This window comes from Haliotis cracherodii, unplaced genomic scaffold, assembly GCF_022045235.1.
Source record: "Haliotis cracherodii isolate W230 unplaced genomic scaffold, xgHalCrac1.p SCAF_1, whole genome shotgun sequence".
Taxonomy (NCBI): Eukaryota; Metazoa; Mollusca; class Gastropoda; order Lepetellida; family Haliotidae; genus Haliotis; species Haliotis cracherodii.
In genome coordinates, this window is record NW_027266264.1 from 9059563 (window position 1) to 9078507 (window position 18945).

Below are 18945 nucleotides of genomic sequence, written 5' to 3' on the forward strand. Positions count from 1 at the left end.
CAAGTGAATCAATGATAATTTGACTTCCAAATGTTCTCAACAAACATGGCTTTATTGATTACGCCCTATTTACAAAGTGGTTAATCACAGATTGCCATATTACGGAACAGAGAAGGACCGGAAAATAACTATTGGGTTATTTGCCTTATCAAATACAACTGAAGACACAGGAAACACAAGAACCTTTCTCTAAATTAAACAGAAGGCCTTGGGCATCCCAACTCTTAATGGTCAATGAACAGACTCACCCCAGGTCAGTTAAAGGTGGCTTCTCCCGACTCCGCCTGTAGCAAAGGAACATTTCAGGGCAGCGTATAGAACCATGGTTCAGGTCAGCGGGGAACCCAGACGGAGTCCTCTCGATGCAGGAGAATCCCTTAGGGATCTTTTCACCCAGACTGCGGTTGATGACTGCAATTTCAGTGATAGGGTCTTGTTTGAAGGAGGGTTTGATGGCTGCCTCGTTGGTGAATTCTTCCAAGGGGAGAGGATTGCTGGGGAGGCCGGCCACCACAAAGTAATCCACCACCCTCTTTTCATCCATGGTTCTGGAAAAAAACAGCATATAAAAAACAAATAATCACATATCAACATCCTTGTTGGAAATTCACTACATTTATCACTGGATAGAATCGTGACCCGAAAAGGCTTGACTAGCTTGAAATTCTTGCTTTTCAAGGATGTACACCTAATTATCAATTTTTGGTTTAGAAACAGTGAGTGAGATGGGTTTAACGCCACTTTTAACAGTATCCCAGTTATATGACAGCGTGGGGTTTAGTAACAATCCATGGTAGAGTTCTATCCCCAAGCATTTTACCTTAAAGCAACCACGATTACAGAATGGACACAATGGTCTGCAACCAAACTTACAGCTAATGATGGAAGCTTATGACATTTTTGATAAACCAATGTAAAGTGAACTAAAGCTCTTGTAACTATAAGAGGGCATGTACACCAGGTGTTGCAGAGGGCTAATTGGCTCTATTTCCGCAACTCCATACAAAATGAAACAGATTAATCCTAAAATACATTACATAGGAATCAAAATATAACAAAATGAAAAACTTGTTCCTCATTTCAAAGCCACTCATATCAAGGTTATATTCAACAAATCATTGAAAATTTTATTGAGGAAAGTTGACAGGATTTCCTTGTATCTTTCAGACAGATTTAGTGAAGAAACAATTACATTCCATTTCAATGAGTGCAGCAAGGAATTGCATGAAATGGTTTAAAATGCTCTTCATTATTATCCAAATTAAATTGAAGATAACAGAAAACACAGGTCACAAGCTCCTGTTTGTACAGCATATCCCCTTCTCTTTCTGCAAACTAGCAATACAGTACTGTAGCTCACCTGATACAACAATGTTCAGAGAAATGCCTCAATATTGATAGTTCACACCCTTGGAGAAGGAAAGAAAGATGGAGCATTGCTTTTATGCTGGTTGAATAACCTGAATACCCCTCTTATTAAAGAGTGTGATCAGACTTATTAATACCAAATACCCTCAAACAGCAAGTTATTGGTAAGCCTCGGCCATGAATTACCTCAAACAAAAGAGAACATTTGAAGCAGTGTATGACACCAAGAAGCATCACATGTAGCCAATTAGGTTGTCAAGTAATATATTCTGGTAGCCTCAGACTTTGGAAAGTGGACCAATACATACACGAAACGCTATTTAATTCGGTCCTCTAGGGGAGTACAGGGGCATGCACCCCTTGAAAAGTTTAAGACTGCAAAAGGTGCAATCGAGAACAAGAATGAAAGACCTTTTTTGAACATAATTTTTGTTGAATTTAAACTGGATAAATGAATAGAACTTGTCAAACCAAGAAGTCTGAACAAGGTTCAAATGTGTAAACAAACTTATCACTACAATATTTGCCACAATGTTCTAACTGATCCTTTAATTTAATCATCATAGACAATCAGTCTAGCTTAGTTTCTCAAATCGTAGACCGATCAGAATTTTGACAGCCAGAGGGCATGGGTTGGTTGGTTTGTTGTTTAACGCCGCACTCAGCAATATTCCTGCTATATGACAGCGGTCTGTAAATAATCAAGTCTGGACCAGACAATCCAGTGACCAATATCATGAGCATCGACCCACGCAATTGGGATCGATGACATGCATCAACCAAGTCAGAGAGCCTGACCACCCGATCCCGTTAGTTGCCTTTTACGACAAGCATAGTTGCCTTTTAAGGCAAGCATGGGTTGCTGAAGACCTATTCTACCCCGGAATCTTCACGGGTCCACAGGGCACGGGTCTACCATTTGATTCGCACACTGTTCAACTGTGTTGACCATGCAAGATGCAACAATGCATTGCTTCAACAATGTAAGCAGCAGAGGTATAACTGTGCTGCAATGTTGAATACAAGAGTGGTAACCTTCAGCATACACAAACCACTAGACTAACCATGTCTCAGAAAATATATAATTTTATCTCAGATGCAGAATCAGTGGAAAATCTAGACTTGCTTCATTTGGGGCTATAGCATTACAGTAAGGGCAGGGCGAAGGGGAACATGGTTCAGGGACAACCCACTTCATATATATGTACAATACATGTCCATTGCCACTTACTGCCTATCAGTACGACACCATTAAACATCGAGACACAATACATTAAACCACTGAACACATTTGACTTGAGCCAGCTCATGAGTACTTAACATGTTTGAGGTCAGTGCTTCAGTATAAACCTTGTTATAATAGCGTCGGCTGAATGCATCTACATACCTGATGTTTTTTATAATTGTTCATAAACCTGTAAAGTCTGTACACACATCATCAGGCTTATTGCATATTTGTTCAGCAAGTCAGCGCTGGTTCCTTATGAGTTATATTTGATGTGAATCTGCCTGATCATAGTTTATGACTCAGTACTGGCACACTTTGCCCTTAGACAATTTCATCCAACAAAGTGTAGCAACAGTTTTTCCTCACTTTCCCCCGTGGCCGATGTTTGCTGTACATTCTGGATCAAAAGTCACTTAAAATTCCAAATTTGTGCTTTAAGATTTCCCAATGGTACATGCAGTTATTTGCAACCTAAATAAAGTCCATTAAGTTAATGTGGTGAATTTAAAATGCTAAGCCCAAAGGGCAAAGAAAACAACCCCTTAAAAATGGTGTACACTGTAATAAACATACGATACAGGGAACACAGGTGCCATTGCAGACCAAGCAAAACAGAAACAACTGCACAATGATGAGGATTCTGAGCAATGACCCTGAAAGCATGTTTAACAAGTAGACGACAGCTTTGGCACAGTGGACGTCACGATGAGGATGAAAAGCATTTTTTAAGTTCAGTCTAAAATGACATTCTGATTTTATCAACTCCAAAAACACATAAATACTCATAAATACACATAAATGCACATATTGCAGTGCCATTAATTAGAACTTGCTCATTTTTGTGTGCATTACAACCAGTGTGCATACTGTGTAAATCTGCATAGATGATCTACTGATTTCACGTTAATATCTCCATAAACGCAAATAAAACATTGAAGACAATTTTAATAATTACTAATTAATACTCTCATGCGATACATCCTGAGATCATCAACACATAATGCACCATACATGCTATAGTGAAAAACACAGTGTTATACTGTGACTGAGCCCATCAACACATAATGCACCATACACACTATAGTGAAAAACACAGTGTTATACACTGAGCCCATCAACACATAATGCACCATACATACTCTCATGCTATACATCCTGAGACCATCAACACATGTTACATACACTTTATACAGTTATACAGTTGGAGAGACATTGGCAGGCCACAGTAATGTGGAATGTATCACCTAAGCCATGTTTGCTGTCACCCTAATGAAGGAATGTTCAACAGGTGCTTGTTTCCTGATTCCATGACACTAGCCTGCATCAATGGCATGTCAACATCTTCATTGCAGTGCCACTGATGTCTGCCAGCCAGCTGCCTTACAACACTGGGCAGGTCCTGGGCACAACATCCACCACAGGTTGGACATAGTGAGAAAGTGAGTGAGTGAGTTGGATTTATCGTTGCTTTGAATGATATTTCAGTTTTATCACATCATCATGATTATGTCTGCTTTATGTCCGAGGTAATCCCAATATGACATAAAATCATTAATGTTATATTTATCACTTTTCTGAAAATAGCAAACCAAGGTTGATAATCACAGTGAATATGAAATTCAAACACACAAAAAGATTTGCAGCGCCCTAAAGCACTGTTCTCTCAATCTACCACGAGACTGGAGGCATGTCAATGAGATCATTGAGTAGTTGTGGTAACAGCAGTGAATATAGCATCATGTCTAAAGGTCAAATGGACAAATAAAAGCCGACACATGAGCTGTGTTTTGCATATCTTGCTCAACAGTTGACAGGAAACAACTGACATAAAGCAGATGTTTCCCCTCTCTTCATAGCTACTGTCACATTTTCAAGACAAATTAAGACTTAATAAAATATATTCATGAAAAAGTGTAACCATCATGAATGATGGCACTTTTTTTAATATGACAACATATTTGAGTGATAAATTGTGTAACGGGAAGTGAAATTTCAGATAATCAGGATAGAAAAGGGATTAAATGTCATTTGTATGGGTGAAAAAGTAGCTCTAATGCTCATGCTGAATGATATAATTGTATTAGCCCAGTACTTCCTATTGCAGCAGAATATTGAGTACACGTAGAGATTGCGAAAGCTGAAAGCCAGTTGGACACTACATCTGTGTCACAGTGTGTGCCCTCTGCAGGCAGGTGATATTTGATAATTTGTTTGTTGACTGCTTCATATTGGAATTAGGTTGACTTTTTTGTTAGTTTGTTTGTTGGTTATGTCGCATTCAGCAATATCCCATCCATATGACGGTGGTCTGTAACCAACCGAGTCTGGACCAGACAATCCAGTGATTGATATCATGAACACTAATCTACACAATTAGGATACAATGACATGCATCAACCAAGTCAGGAAGCCTGACCACCAAATCCTGTTTGTCGCCCCTTTAGACAAGCATGGGTCGCTGAAGATCTTCACGGTGGTACATCATTCAGGACAAATATGAAATACAGTCAAATTCAGCAGGGTCTACCTGGGATGAACAATGATTTTACACTGTCAGCAATTTTCTCTTGACAAATTTTAGAGATGATTTTAAACATTTTTTGTCAACACAAATTTGTTGTAATAAATGAGTACTTTTCAAGTCATATGATTGTTTTACCATGTGAAAAGATACTAACACCTACTAAGCTTGCCAGTGTTCCCGTTTACCGGTAATTACCATTTTTTTACTGGTAAAATTAGCCTTGCACCGGTAATTCATGTGACTGCCAGTCCCTGTGGACCGGCAAGTAAAGTACATAATAAATATTTGTTGTTGAACAAAACATTGGCAATATTCATACAAGTATATTTTTCGAAACAAAGTCAGCTTGTCTGTTACCATCAGGGTTTCCCCTTGTCTAATTTTAGTTCAAGGAAATAACATTTAGCTTTTCTTCAAGGATGAATATATATTTGTAGTGACTTAGTCTCGAAATATTTAAAAAAAAGAGACAATTGTAACTGTACTTTGGTGAATGTCTGAGTGAGTGAGTGAGTGAGTGAGTGAGTGAGTGAGTTAATGCTTTACGTCACATCGGCAATATTTCAGCCATATTGACAAGGTGAATGTCTAAATGATGTGTACATCTAACTAAGTTTCTTCAGAGATGACATCATTGCATTGAACATGATGTTGACAGAATTAAAATCAGGTAAATTTCACACGTTTTTTATTTGTTGAAAGTTGCGCCTGACATAAATTCGGGGGGACTGGTACTTTTTAGAGTTGCCAGTCCAGTAGGACTGGCAGTTTCAAAAGCCAGTGGGAACTCCGCTTGCTCAGCAACGTTTTCCTTCTCCTTGGGCTTAGGAAACAAAGGCAACACACACTATCGAAATGTATTTTGACAGATCGGATCTGAAAAGGCTATATCATTGGACTTAATGCACATATTAGTCAGAGCTTGCTGGTGAGTCTGTGACTAACAAATACTATTGTTGAACCAGTAATCTACATAAACAGTCACAGGTCATATACAGAGACTAGTGGGACAAAATCAATCAAACATATGCCTCAAAGATACACATGTAACAGTCAAAGTCTGATGTGGCGAAGATGTCAGCTATTACAAAACCAAGTCTAATTTTCTAAAGAGAGGTGACAAATGTTTTTGTTCATGAGAAAACAATTAGGAAACAAAGAGTTCGGGGACTACATGGTTTTGGAAATATCAGTTCCTTTTCATTGGATTCCGAAAGCTGTTGCACACTGTAAAGTCTAAATATGAGATTACATTGTGGAAATGTATAGGAAATATAAGAAAATCAGGAAATAAATACACTTTATTACCCGTCCACTGAGTCATAACACACACGCCTACACTTCTTCAACACCACCTCATATGTCAACATGTTTAATAATTAAGTCAGAGCTCAAGATAACCTGCGTATTTGCGTAAAATATGGATTAAATAATTTGAAATAAGCAGACAAAACAAATGCTATGCAACAAAAACAATAAATATGCTTTGAAATAAAACTGATGCATATATTACAATTATTAGATCATGTAGATTAAACGATATATTACAACTGTTAGATAAAATGATTGTGTATCAGACGATCGTGAAATTCACTTACTGGTAGACAGTTACATTTGGAAAATCCTGTGCGACAAAAAACTTGAATACCAATAGATTCCAATTGAGAAGCACATCTGCCTCGTCAATGTATCTTAAACACTTGTTGATTGGTGATCTAAAAAATAGTGCTTTTCTTACAATGCTAGGTTTTGGAAACAAAGATGGCTTCCCGAAGAAGAATCAGACACAGACTGGTATACTACTTTTCATATAGTTTTAAATGATTTACAGGAATGGTTACGAAACAGGTTAAAATAACCAAATGTCATGAAACAGGTGGCTAAAATAAATTTTAACACCCTCTAAAACTTCTGGATACCCAATCAAAATCATACGTCTGGTAAAATACCCAAGTATCCAAAAGCTTCAAGTCTTTGAAAGGCATAAGGAAGAGAATTTATGGATGTCAACACAACGTTTTGGAGCACATGCTTACTCCTTCATCAGGTGAATGCTCTTATTAAACCAAAAGCTTATCTAGAACTCTGATTAAGTTCAAAGTCATATCCAATGAAATAGTCAGGATAATATCCACATAGTGATGATACCAGCAGATAAAAACAGGGAATTTTACATTTCTAAATAGGAATTCAACACAAATTTCACAAAGTAAACTAACATGAGCATTTCTTTAGTATGCATGCATGAAGCAGTGTAACCAGCATCAGTGATGTTTGTCTCATTGCCTGTGTGTCTCAGGATGGCCTCGCAACACAGAGCCGAGCTCCGCTACCTGCCACAGCCAACCAGGCTCCAGTTGTTGTATTTGCAGTCAGCTTTTCACAGGCTCCCAGGTGAAACATCTTGCTCCACAAAAGTTATTTACAATAACTTTAATAGGTTTTCCTTAGAGAATCTATTCCAGCATTCCATGAGTTTGGTTAATTACGATGCTGTCTGTTTTTTTTTGTCTTCCTTAAATGAATTCAAATGTTTAGGTTTTACAGTGAACAACTGCTTTCAAAGTCCAGTCAACCTTTTCAACTGAATTGAATCAAAATTACAGAGTGAGTGAGGGAGTGAGTGAGTGAGTGAGTGAGTGAGTGAGTGAGTGAGTGAGTGAGTGAGTGAGAAAAGTTAATCCTTCTTATCCACTGATAATGTTTGACAATATATTAAAGTGGGCAAGTTTTGGTCGAAGTATATCAGAATTTTAGCACTAACTATGCAATATTGTTAGTCCAAAAGTTTACTAACACTTAGCAGTTGTCATAATCTTTATGGCATTACCAATTCTTCTTTATCAAGGGGATTAAATAATGCTATATCTGATCTATACTGCCGGCACCATAAACTGCGCACCATTGCATTTTTTTCATGGCTGATAAACAATAGCGGTAAAAATAACTTAAATAAGGTACCTCAATCACAATGATATCTTCACATGAAAGTAGTTTCAATCCGAACTATTTTGGTGGGTGGGTTCTTTTGTAAATGTCTGCCTCTTGCATGCTACCCCCCCAGCCTACACCCACACGGTCACCTCCTCTGTAATCCACATGTCTGTAATCCACATGGGGTGAGCACAATTCATTACTATTGCTAAACTGATGATCCTCACTTACAAAGCAAGCTATACAAGTTACAACACTGCAGTTCAATTCCTACAGCAGTGTTCTATCTAAGTCTGCAAAAAAAATGACTGCAAAAGTTCTCAATTTCAATTTAAACTTTCCCAATTCCTCAGAATTTTGAAAATAGTAACATCCAAGTAAAAATCCACTTTTGATCTTTACAATGTCATGATTTTTCCTGATTTGTCCTCCAATGGCATTGCTTTAGAATCCGAGATAAATCTGAAAACCATCACACAAAAAACAGGAACAGAAATCCAAAGTTTTGACTAAAATAATTAATTTATCCGCTTATTCCACTATCAAACACCCCTCTTTCATATTAAAAAGATCTGGACTTTAATGCAATTACAATAAAGAATGCACCCCACTTGTGCCTAACGTGTCTTATTTCAAAGAAACAATCAGTGCAATCTGAAATAATACAGTGATACAGATTGCCACATAATGCTGCTGAATCTGCAGCTGCTACATCAAGCCCACGCAGTGCCTTTTGCAAGTCTTTAATGCAAGATGAGACACACAACATCATACATTCTTTTGATGTGGCCAAGCATTCATGACATGAACATATCACAAACATGCCTGCACAAAATGTATCAGGAACCTTGGGCTCCTGTGATTCAAAGGGAGTCATGTGATTTCCTGTAACTTTTTAATCATATCTCCATGATCACTGCAGATAAATCTCCAGTAAAGAAAAAAGTGGAAAAAAATGTAAAGCAGACGGTGGTGGTGAGGATTGGGATAATACTTGTCTTCTTTGACAAACAGCAGTAGCCAAGTGCACTGTAATCAATAACGGAACAAGCCAAAGTCTTTGTAACGATGACCATCTGTGTCCTACCTACAAAGATCTTGCCACATACTCACTCCCAACAAAATCAATAAGTATACACTCACTACAGCCTCAACAACATCCCATATTTAACTCACACAAACACAACCTTATTCAGCACCCAGGAAAATCTATTTTGTTCATCAAATGAGTCCAGCATTAAAGACATCACACATTAACTGCTGATCACTACACACATGCTGTCTGTCTGAACATTTCAGTGAGTCAGCAAGTGTTTTGTTTGTTTGTTTGTTGTTTAAAGCCACTCAGCAATATTCCACCTATAGGACAGCTGTCTGTAAATAATGCAGTCTGGGCCAGACAATCCTATAATTGACACCACGAGCATTAATCCATGCAATTGGGATACGATGACATGCATCAACCAAGTCAGCAAGCCTGACCAAACGATCGCCTTTTACGGCAATCAATGGCCAACAACATCCTGTAAATAACTACACAAACCATTGAGTGAAAACATGAGTACTAATCTATACTACTGGGTCACAATGACCCAATCCAAGTCACAAAGCTTGATCACAAATATCCAACTAACCTAGTCGGCTCTCATGTGAGGAGAGAAGGATTTGGAGTTTTTACATTGCGTTCCAAGATTATTGCACTTACATAGTCATGTTCATGCATGTGGCTGCTTGTACTATCCTGGGCTAATGCCGATTTTATTGTGGCACACACTACACCCCTGAGCCAACAACTGCTTGTTAATCCCCTTAATGTTGAGCGCCTCACAGGGAAGCATCAAGTACCGGAGGGGGTGAATTCATTTTCCATATCAACCAACAGTAGTCCATCCAGATTTGCTGGCAAATATTTTTACTGATAAATCTGACTGTCATGTATGCACTAATTTCAAATGAGTAAGGTTTGAACATGCTTAAGACACTGTTGGCAAAATAAGTGTTTCATGCAGAGTACCAAGTGGGGAATAAAACTCTTTGGTGTGACAACAGCTTTCACCACTCTGCTACAAAACCCTGTTCTATGGCCTAAAAAGGTTGTGTACCTAATCAGTCTTCAACTTTAGCCACTAGTTTGAAAACAGAGTCAAGTAAAAATCTGTTCGGTCTTGTAAGCTCAGCTAAAAATAGTCCATATAAAAACAAATGTTAGCGAAGGTATCCTGAGAGCCATACCCGAGCTGGTACACTCAATTATTTTGGCACAGACTGCATATTGTTAGGCCATAAGATCAACACGGGTACATTAAAAGGTTTGAGTTCAGAACTTCCAATTGTAAGAGTGTTTGAGAATCTCAGAGAGAGTGCAATTACTTAAACCAGAACGTTATTTCACATGAAGGAACAGAATTCACTTACAGATTTGAACGTTCCTAGTGAAAGGGTATTCCTTGATTTAGTGGGACTTGAAGCAGTGGTTTATGCACAGCCACATGTTTCTATTCTCCCTTTCATCTTCACTTCGGAATATGGCTCGCACCGCGACACAGCATCAGCATGGCTGCTTGTCTGGGACAACCTGGAAACAAAGAAAATATTTTATCATTTCAAGGTAAAAAACAAATAAATATCAATGAGTTTGTTCATCCTGCTGGGTGCATAGGACAGCAGTGGTTATCATTGTGTCAGAATCTTGAAACATAAAAGGTCTCATTGATGCACTGCAGGGGAAAATACAGCATAAATCTTTTAGTTTGGCTCAGAATGTTTACAAGAGGATGTTGATATAGGCACACTGCACATGAGCTTGACTGACAAAACTATCGCCTGTGCTGGGACAGAGTTGCCGTAAAACTCGCATGTAGAATGTGAAATTATTCATTACTTTTTTCAGTTAGAAAAGTTGGAAACAAACAGATAAAACATGGTAATAGAGTGAGTTAGTCATAGTTAAATAGAGAAAAACAAATAAAACCAAACATGCTATGAAACATGCTAACAGTCAATAGGCTAATGTTCCAAAACAAAAGTCAAATTATTCTATAGTCATGGTATTTTGATAAATTAATTTTAACAAATTTGCCCATTAAACTTATTTCAGTGACCAAGGTATTCAGATTCAACATATTTTTACATACAGTATGCATCTTTACCATGTTTACCGACTCATTTTGTCACTTTGTTCAATATTTGCAAAAATAAATTGCCATCAACACAAATTCCAACCTAGCTTGATCCATTATCCTGTGACCTTAAGTAATACATTGTTAGTGGAACAATTGGCTGGTTAACCTTCCCGTCTTACCAGCATGTCCATGTCATGCATTCAGAAGATGGGAGTGGTTATAGTGTAGAACTTGCCAGTGTATTTGAAACAATACTGGACTGGAATTATATCCTTTGACCCATATTTGAAAACATTACAAGGCTTAGTCAAAAGATCATCCCTGCAACTTTTGACCTACTTGTTATTGACCAAATTGAAGGCTTCACTGGCACATGACCAGTGGGGCTAATCATAACAAGATAAATTTATTCAATTATCTAGCAATGTTATGAAAGTATAGTGAAATGGAAACTACATAAAGGAATGTAATTTACTCTTGCCTATTCAGGTGAGTCAGATGGTAATGAGTTACTGCATCCTGGACAGCAGCTAACTACAGCTATCAATTCCATATGTTCCACAACACTAAGATCCATCATACAGACTTGGAGGTCTGTACAACAAGGCATTTTGTTAGGAGACAAATGGCATTGGGACAGTCTGCGACTTAATACACAAGTCCGAAGCCCGTGTGAAGTAATATTTTTTCTGGTCAAGTAAGATGAGCTGACACTACTCTATTCACTAAGTCTAAAATCTACTGAAAATAATGCCAAAACACAAATTCGGGCTAGAAAATTTAAAAGTTTTTTGCAAAGAGTTTGTCACAATTTTATCAACCTTAGATGTCCTTCTTTCATATGTGTACCAAATTTTTAAAAAATAGTGGGTTTTTTATGACAATACATGAATGTCCTAGAATATGAACCACCCTGAAACCGTGACACCAGAATACATGGACCAGGATACTGTTCCTCAAGATCAGAAAAGGACACAGTCTTTAAGTCCAGAGTCTAAAGATAATTTGGAACACTAGGTAGATGCTTGCTTTCAAAAATCATGTTATGTAACCATGGTTTAGGTAACCACAAGTAGAAATTAAGTTGGGAACCAGATGGATTTGACACAAGGTGTCTGTCCCTTTTCTAATGTGTATCCATACATCATGCTGTGTAATACAGAACTGTTCAGTAATGGTTCATTAACATGGTTGCAGTTTAAAGATGCTTAGCATTTTCAAAATTTGGTGATGAACTCTCCATATCAATAACGGGTTAAACGAAACATCGGTGCACCATGAATTTTCATGTGATGATACGATACAAGATATATATTTTTTTCTGTATCGATACAAGATGGTACATTTGCGGAAATAAATTATTTACTCTTCGTTTACTGATACAGACTATAGCTGCTGATACTGCAAAATGTGTTGTAATTAGCATTTAAAGTTCACTACTAAAAATAGCCACAACAAACATGTGGCCATAGCTTGCTTGTTCTTTTGAACCTGCTCTGAAATATTTATTGTCAAGAAGTTTCCATGCAATTTGATGTAAATATAAGTATCGCGAAACATATCGTATTGTGACTGACCTATGTATCGTGATACGTATCGTATCATGACCTTACTGTATTTTGGGGGTATTCAATTTCATGATACAACTTTCAATACCATTATCATGTCTTAGGTTGATACACAGTAACACTAAAATCTACTGAAATTATGATGCCATTTATGACAAATTCTAGCATATTCAGTACGACTGTTTTCATCTGAGACTGGTATTAGTCATTTTATTCCTCGACATATTGTCATGGCTGTATGCTGCCAGATGTGGCCAATCATTAGCATATCAGTAATACTTCAAGTAGTCACCAGTCAGCATGATACATCACAATACACTGTATCAGCAGTATCCAGCAGCCTCATGAGTACATAATTATCAAAATTGTAGCCAAATAGCCACATGGATTCACCAGGTAGATCAAATTGTTTTAATGAGATTCTCAGTAAGTCTTGTTCAGCATATGCTATGTATGCACATTTGAGTTGATTTAACACTTGCTACATTGTCATGATCAGGCCATCTAGGGAGAATACTCAAATCTACACTCACTCGAATTAAAAATTGATGCAGATAAAAGCATGCTTGACTCCCTCCCATGGGACTCACACAAATGATCCAGTTGGAAATGTTAATTGTGATGTTATGTGCATACTCAAGCATGTCCAGTGCATGTTATTTTGGATTTTTGACTTCCTTGTTCATGTTGTTTACAAATATTGTGTACTTAGGCAAATATTAAAAACAAGTTGATTAACCACAGTAAACATCAGTTGAATGTCTGGTAGGTTTTCGAATCTGGAATTTATTACTATAAAGAAAGAGGGTCTACTGGACTCGGTGACCATGGATCTGTGATCACAGCAGAGGGGGATACCGAGTGGACGAATGAAACACAAGTAGTTGGGGTCTACGACAGCTGTGAGCAGCATGTCAGATAATCATTACAGCATGTCAGCACAGTACTGGAGACAGCCAAATGACAGCTTCCACACTTTCACTACTTTGAACTGAACTGAACTGGGTATCGGTAGGAGCGAGTTGGTTCCACACTACTCTGAACACCATTGCAGTTTCATCACAGCTTTATGTCAGAGAAAAGCCCAATGCAGTGTTTGAAATTAAAACAATTGCCAGGCTGCCATCAGGACCCATAGACTTTAGAAGCTGCAGGTCCCATCTAAGCTATTCAGAGCCTCATTCAAAACACTGAAGCATATTGTGACAAATAAATCAACACATACATTTACTACAGGCCATAAGGACCCATACAAAGTTTAACTTTGAGCCCAACAGAAGATCTACCTTCCACTGGCCTACGGGTGCTAATTTGGAACACTTGCCCAGTGTGGATCTGGTGTAAGACATTTACCACTTTGGTGAGAGCACTGAGAACGGCTATGGCGCTAACAAGTAGGGCTGTTATGATTCATTCGCGTATTCGGTGAATCGAACCATAACCATTCATGAATTGAATTCGTTATTCATGGCCACTAGAATCGAATATTTATGAATATGCTATCATGTATATTTACATACCCTGTGCCTAAAAATATCCATAACAATATATTATATGCATAGATTTCTTTCAATGACAACACTCTAATAATATTTAATTTGACAGTATTGTTGTCGCTGGTTATTGTCGCATTTGAGCAGATACTAGTACCTGGATAGGTGCAGTGTATAAATGTACATTTTATTAATAATTAACAAACAATGTCAAATAATTTATGATATTGTTTCACTGAATATAATAAATAATACATAAACTGCTGACTTGTTATTGTTATTGTAATTGTTAATTGATATTCGTATTCGTTACCCTATATTCGTGATATGAATCGTATTCGCCTCACACTGTATTCGTTGCAGCCCTACTAACAAGACAAGACTCACAGTCTGGGCACTTTCAAACCCATGATTGGTATGATTCTGACACCTGTAGTGAACTGCATTGTCTCAGATGAACTGAACTCACGACATGCAGATCCCAGCATGGTTTTAAGGGATGCAACTGCTGACTGAAGTAATACTACATTCAATGCCTCAAATGTCTTCTGTACTAAATAATACATGCACATGTATTGTGCCAAATGGCCAGCTGCACAAGCAGGCATAGCACAATAAGTGAGGCAGCAAAAGAAACTAACAGTTTTTGCCAATTAGTCCTTATAACAGGGATAATTCTAGGGTGGGGCCTTGTGCTTTTAGCCGCTAAATTTGAAAAAAGGTCCACATTTTCAAATACAATTGTGTTGTATGTGCGTACCTCTAGAATATTTGAAATTTTCATATAAGTGCCCATATAAAAAAATTCCTAAATTGAGCCCTGTTATAATGATAACATAGCAAAACCCTTAAAACAGGCAAATATCTACTAGTCCTTATAATAGTTAATTGGGCAGTTTGGCAAGGACTACAGGACTTAGTGCCAATTTCTAATGCCAGGAGGTTGAACAGTGTTTAATCTGGCATCAAGATTCACTTAAATAGCCATGTGCACAAAAAATATATGTGTGCATCAGCTTGCGTGCTAATGCCAGTTTTACAGTGCTAGCTGCACTTTAACAAGGATACCTACTCAAATTATATTGATTCCTAATCCTATCAGTCCTTGTTTTATGCCCTGAATGCCAAGTGCCAGGCAGGGTAAAAACAAGAACCATCTTTCAACATCTTTTAATATGAGGTGTCCTGGAGATCGAACCACAGACCTGCTCTTCAGACAGATGCTCCAGCCACTACACCACAGAGGCGATTGCACAGCACTATAACATACTGTTGTTATCACAACATAATGTAGACTTATAATTGTGTCCCCATCTACTTCATGGATAACAGGCGCCAAATCTCAAATCTAAAATACACTGTGAACAGTTGTCTTTACTGTCATGGCCTGTGTAATATCCAAACTTCAAGATTTCCTCATACTGTATGGTTGATAAGAATGTGACAGAATCTCAAACAATGTCTGAAGCAATGACAAATTCTCATTGAACATGTTAAAATGGAAGGGCCATAATTGATCTATTGAGCATGTTGAGATCCTGAGACAGTCCACTAAATGGATCACTTTATGCTCCAATAACATCGAAACTGGGCTACCTCAATCATCTATTAGCATACATCAACATTAATCCACACAGAATGCTTATACACATGTGAAGTTGCACTGCTTCATATTGGCAATAGATTGACTTAATTTTGTTTGTTTGTTTGTTTGTTGGTTGGTTACACTGTACTCAGCAATATTCCAGCTATATGACAGCGTTTGTAAATAATCCTGTCTGGAACAGACAATCCAGTGATTGACATCATGAGCATCGAGCTACGCAATTGGGATACAATGACTGTAGGATGCATCAACCAAGTCAGCGAGCCTGACCACCTGGTCCCGTTAGTTGCCTCTTACGATAAGCATGGGTTGCTGAAGATCTATTCTCTACCCTTCACTGGTCAGAGTGACTTAGAAAATACCTTGGTATATGGCATTGAACTTATTCAAGGCCTTGACACAAGCCAGTGTTAACATCAGTACTTGAAACAACTGTAGCTATGATGTAGTGATTCAAGGTCAGCATACAAGTCATTGACACAAGGCCTAAATACAAGCAGCTGATAAATTGACACAAATTCAAGGTCAGCATACAAGGCCTGGATACAAGGATTGATACAAGCCACTGATAACAATGGCACTGATTCAAGACCTTGATACAATGCACTGATTCTAGGCCTTGATGTAAGGCACTGTTTCTAGGCCTGGATACAAGGCACTGATTCTAGGCCTGGATACAAGTCACTGGTTCTAGGCTTTGATACAAGGCACTGATTCTAGGCCTGGATACAAGGCACTGATTCTAGGCCTGGATACAAGGCACTGATTCTAGGCCTTGATGCAAGGCACTGATTATAGGCCTGGATGCAAGGCACTGATTCTAGGCCTGGATACAAGACACTGGTTCTAGGCCTTGATACAAGGCACTAATTATAGACCTGGATACAAGGCACTGATTATAGGCCTTGATACAAAGCATTGATTCTAGGCCTTGATACAAGGCATTGATTCTAGGCCTTGATACAAGGCACTGATTCTAGGCCTTGATGCAAGGCACTGATTCTTGACCTTGATGCAAGGCACTAATTCTAGGCCTTGATACAAGGCACTGAATCTAGGCCTGGATACAAGGTACTGATTCTAGGCCTGGATACAAGGTACTGATTCTAGGCCTTGATACAAGGCACTGATTCTAGGCCTAGATGTCATTTAGACACTAACGCAAGGCCTAGAAAAAATGCATGGATTCAAGGCACAAGGGTTAGATATAAAGGACAATTACAAACTGTTGAGTATCACGTCACCTGCCATAAATCAAGCAGGTAATAAAGCCAGTGATCCCTCCCCCTTCCACACGACCTGCGTCATAGGTAGCACATGTTAATATACCTCAAACAGGTCATGTGCAATAAGCTTTGTTTATCGACATTCGCGACAAAGCATGTCAGTCATACACACCTCAGTATCAACATGAAGCAACAGCTCACTCCTATTCAGTAATGTCTCTCGTTTCTTCTCTGTCGACTACCTCATCTAATCATGCCTGTAACACTACCAATGCCTGTAAGGTTTGAACTGGATGGCAGTTGAAAAAAAGTCTGTTAATTTGTCTTTCACTCTTGATCAGGTTCATACCTACATGCTGTTCCCATGGTTACAGCTTACCAAAAAAAGATTTCATTAGAAAGAAAAAAAAATGCCCTGATCCCAATCACCTGTTCTAAATTGGATTATGGTCCTGAAGACTGCAGTTAGAGAAAAAATAGGGCAATACATTGAAATGTCATCAGTATTTCTAAATTACAGTCGTCAAGGAAGTCGCATTTTCTTCAACAAGATGACAAAAACAGTTTTATTGACACACACTACAAATATACTTCAATGTTCAACAAAAAGGTAAAATTTTCCATTTAGTTACAGGCATGAATGTAATAAAAACACAATAACTCTTGTGATCCTTGATGCAGCCGTAGAAAGTAACAGTTTTAGTCTACTAGTCCTTATAATGATAACATATAGCAAAACCCTTAAAAATGGCAAATTTCTACTGGTTCTTATGATACCTTAACTATTGGGCAGTTTTGCAAGGACTACAGGACTAGTGCCAATTTCTAACCCTGCTTGATGCATGATGTATCCCTGTTATAGGGAAGAAAGCTGACAATACAGTGCTGGAAATGTCATGAACAGACACCTTTCACTCTCTCGTATCATTCCAAAGTTCAAGATGTACACCTTCATTTCACACAAGGCAGACAGACCAATATGAAATATCGAGAAATGTCTAGTTCTGGCAAGAAACCAAAAACGTGTCAATCAAAGCATTTCACCCTTGTCTGGCTTTTCCAATATCCCAATGCTTGTGCTGTTATCATTGTCATGTGATACACCAATGAGGTACCTAAACGGAATGTGTCCCGTCCATCGTGAATGTTGGCAAATACAGGATAAACACAAATATGTCTTCTCTTCGGCGATTGATAGTTAATAAACAAGAAACGTCTGTCATGGACAGTGTGATAACTGGGAAAAAAGGCCTACTACAAGAGCATTGTTGGAGAAGGTTTATGAGCAGGTAAGTCAATATGGTATTCTGACACAGTCAGCAATATTCCCAAAGACTGCAAATAATCAACCCTGGACTGGTGGCTTTTGAATGAAAAGAAGCATCATCGGAATTGATAGGAGAGGAGGGCCTGATTCAGCCAGCTAGTTATAACAATGTCGTCTCAACCAATGACTTCTGAAAAAACTGAGGTGGGTCTTTTGTCAGCATGGTCAGAGAAGTCACTATTACCCCGTTCACATCCACAACAGTTACAAACGTAAGTAATTTTGTACATGTGTAACTATACATACGTGTGTATATGTAAATTTACTATGCTTTCACATGAAAATCAACTTAGGTGTGTAAATAAAGTATGTAAAATTTGTGTAAGGTACACATCTTTGTCAGTCTGTTCACTACTTTCAACACAAAACAGGCTGTTTTCCAATCAAAGTTAAATGAGAAGAGAGTTACTTCACTGCAATTGTTTGCGTGAAGCAACATGTGTTTGATTTAATTTGTACACAAAGTTTTGACTCCTTGAAACCAAAAGAAAACACTGTCCGCTCAACTCTGTATATATGCATAAAAGTTGGCATCTGTTGACAATTTGT

The 18945-nt window shown here is 38.1% G+C and overlaps 1 protein-coding gene across 1 annotated transcript in view; it reads right to left on the reverse strand.

Moving 5' to 3' along the window:
* Positions 1-18945, reverse strand: part of LOC139472118 (C-myc promoter-binding protein-like) — an 82620-nt gene that overhangs the window by 45293 nt on the left and 18382 nt on the right. Inside the window, exons 2-3 of the mRNA XM_071254534.1 lie at positions 10470-10629; positions 249-548 (exon numbers count right to left, since the gene is read on the reverse strand). Of these exons, the coding sequence (XP_071110635.1) occupies positions 249-544 (296 nt within the window). The 5' untranslated portion in view covers positions 545-548; positions 10470-10629. The remainder of the gene's footprint in view (positions 1-248; positions 549-10469; positions 10630-18945) is intronic.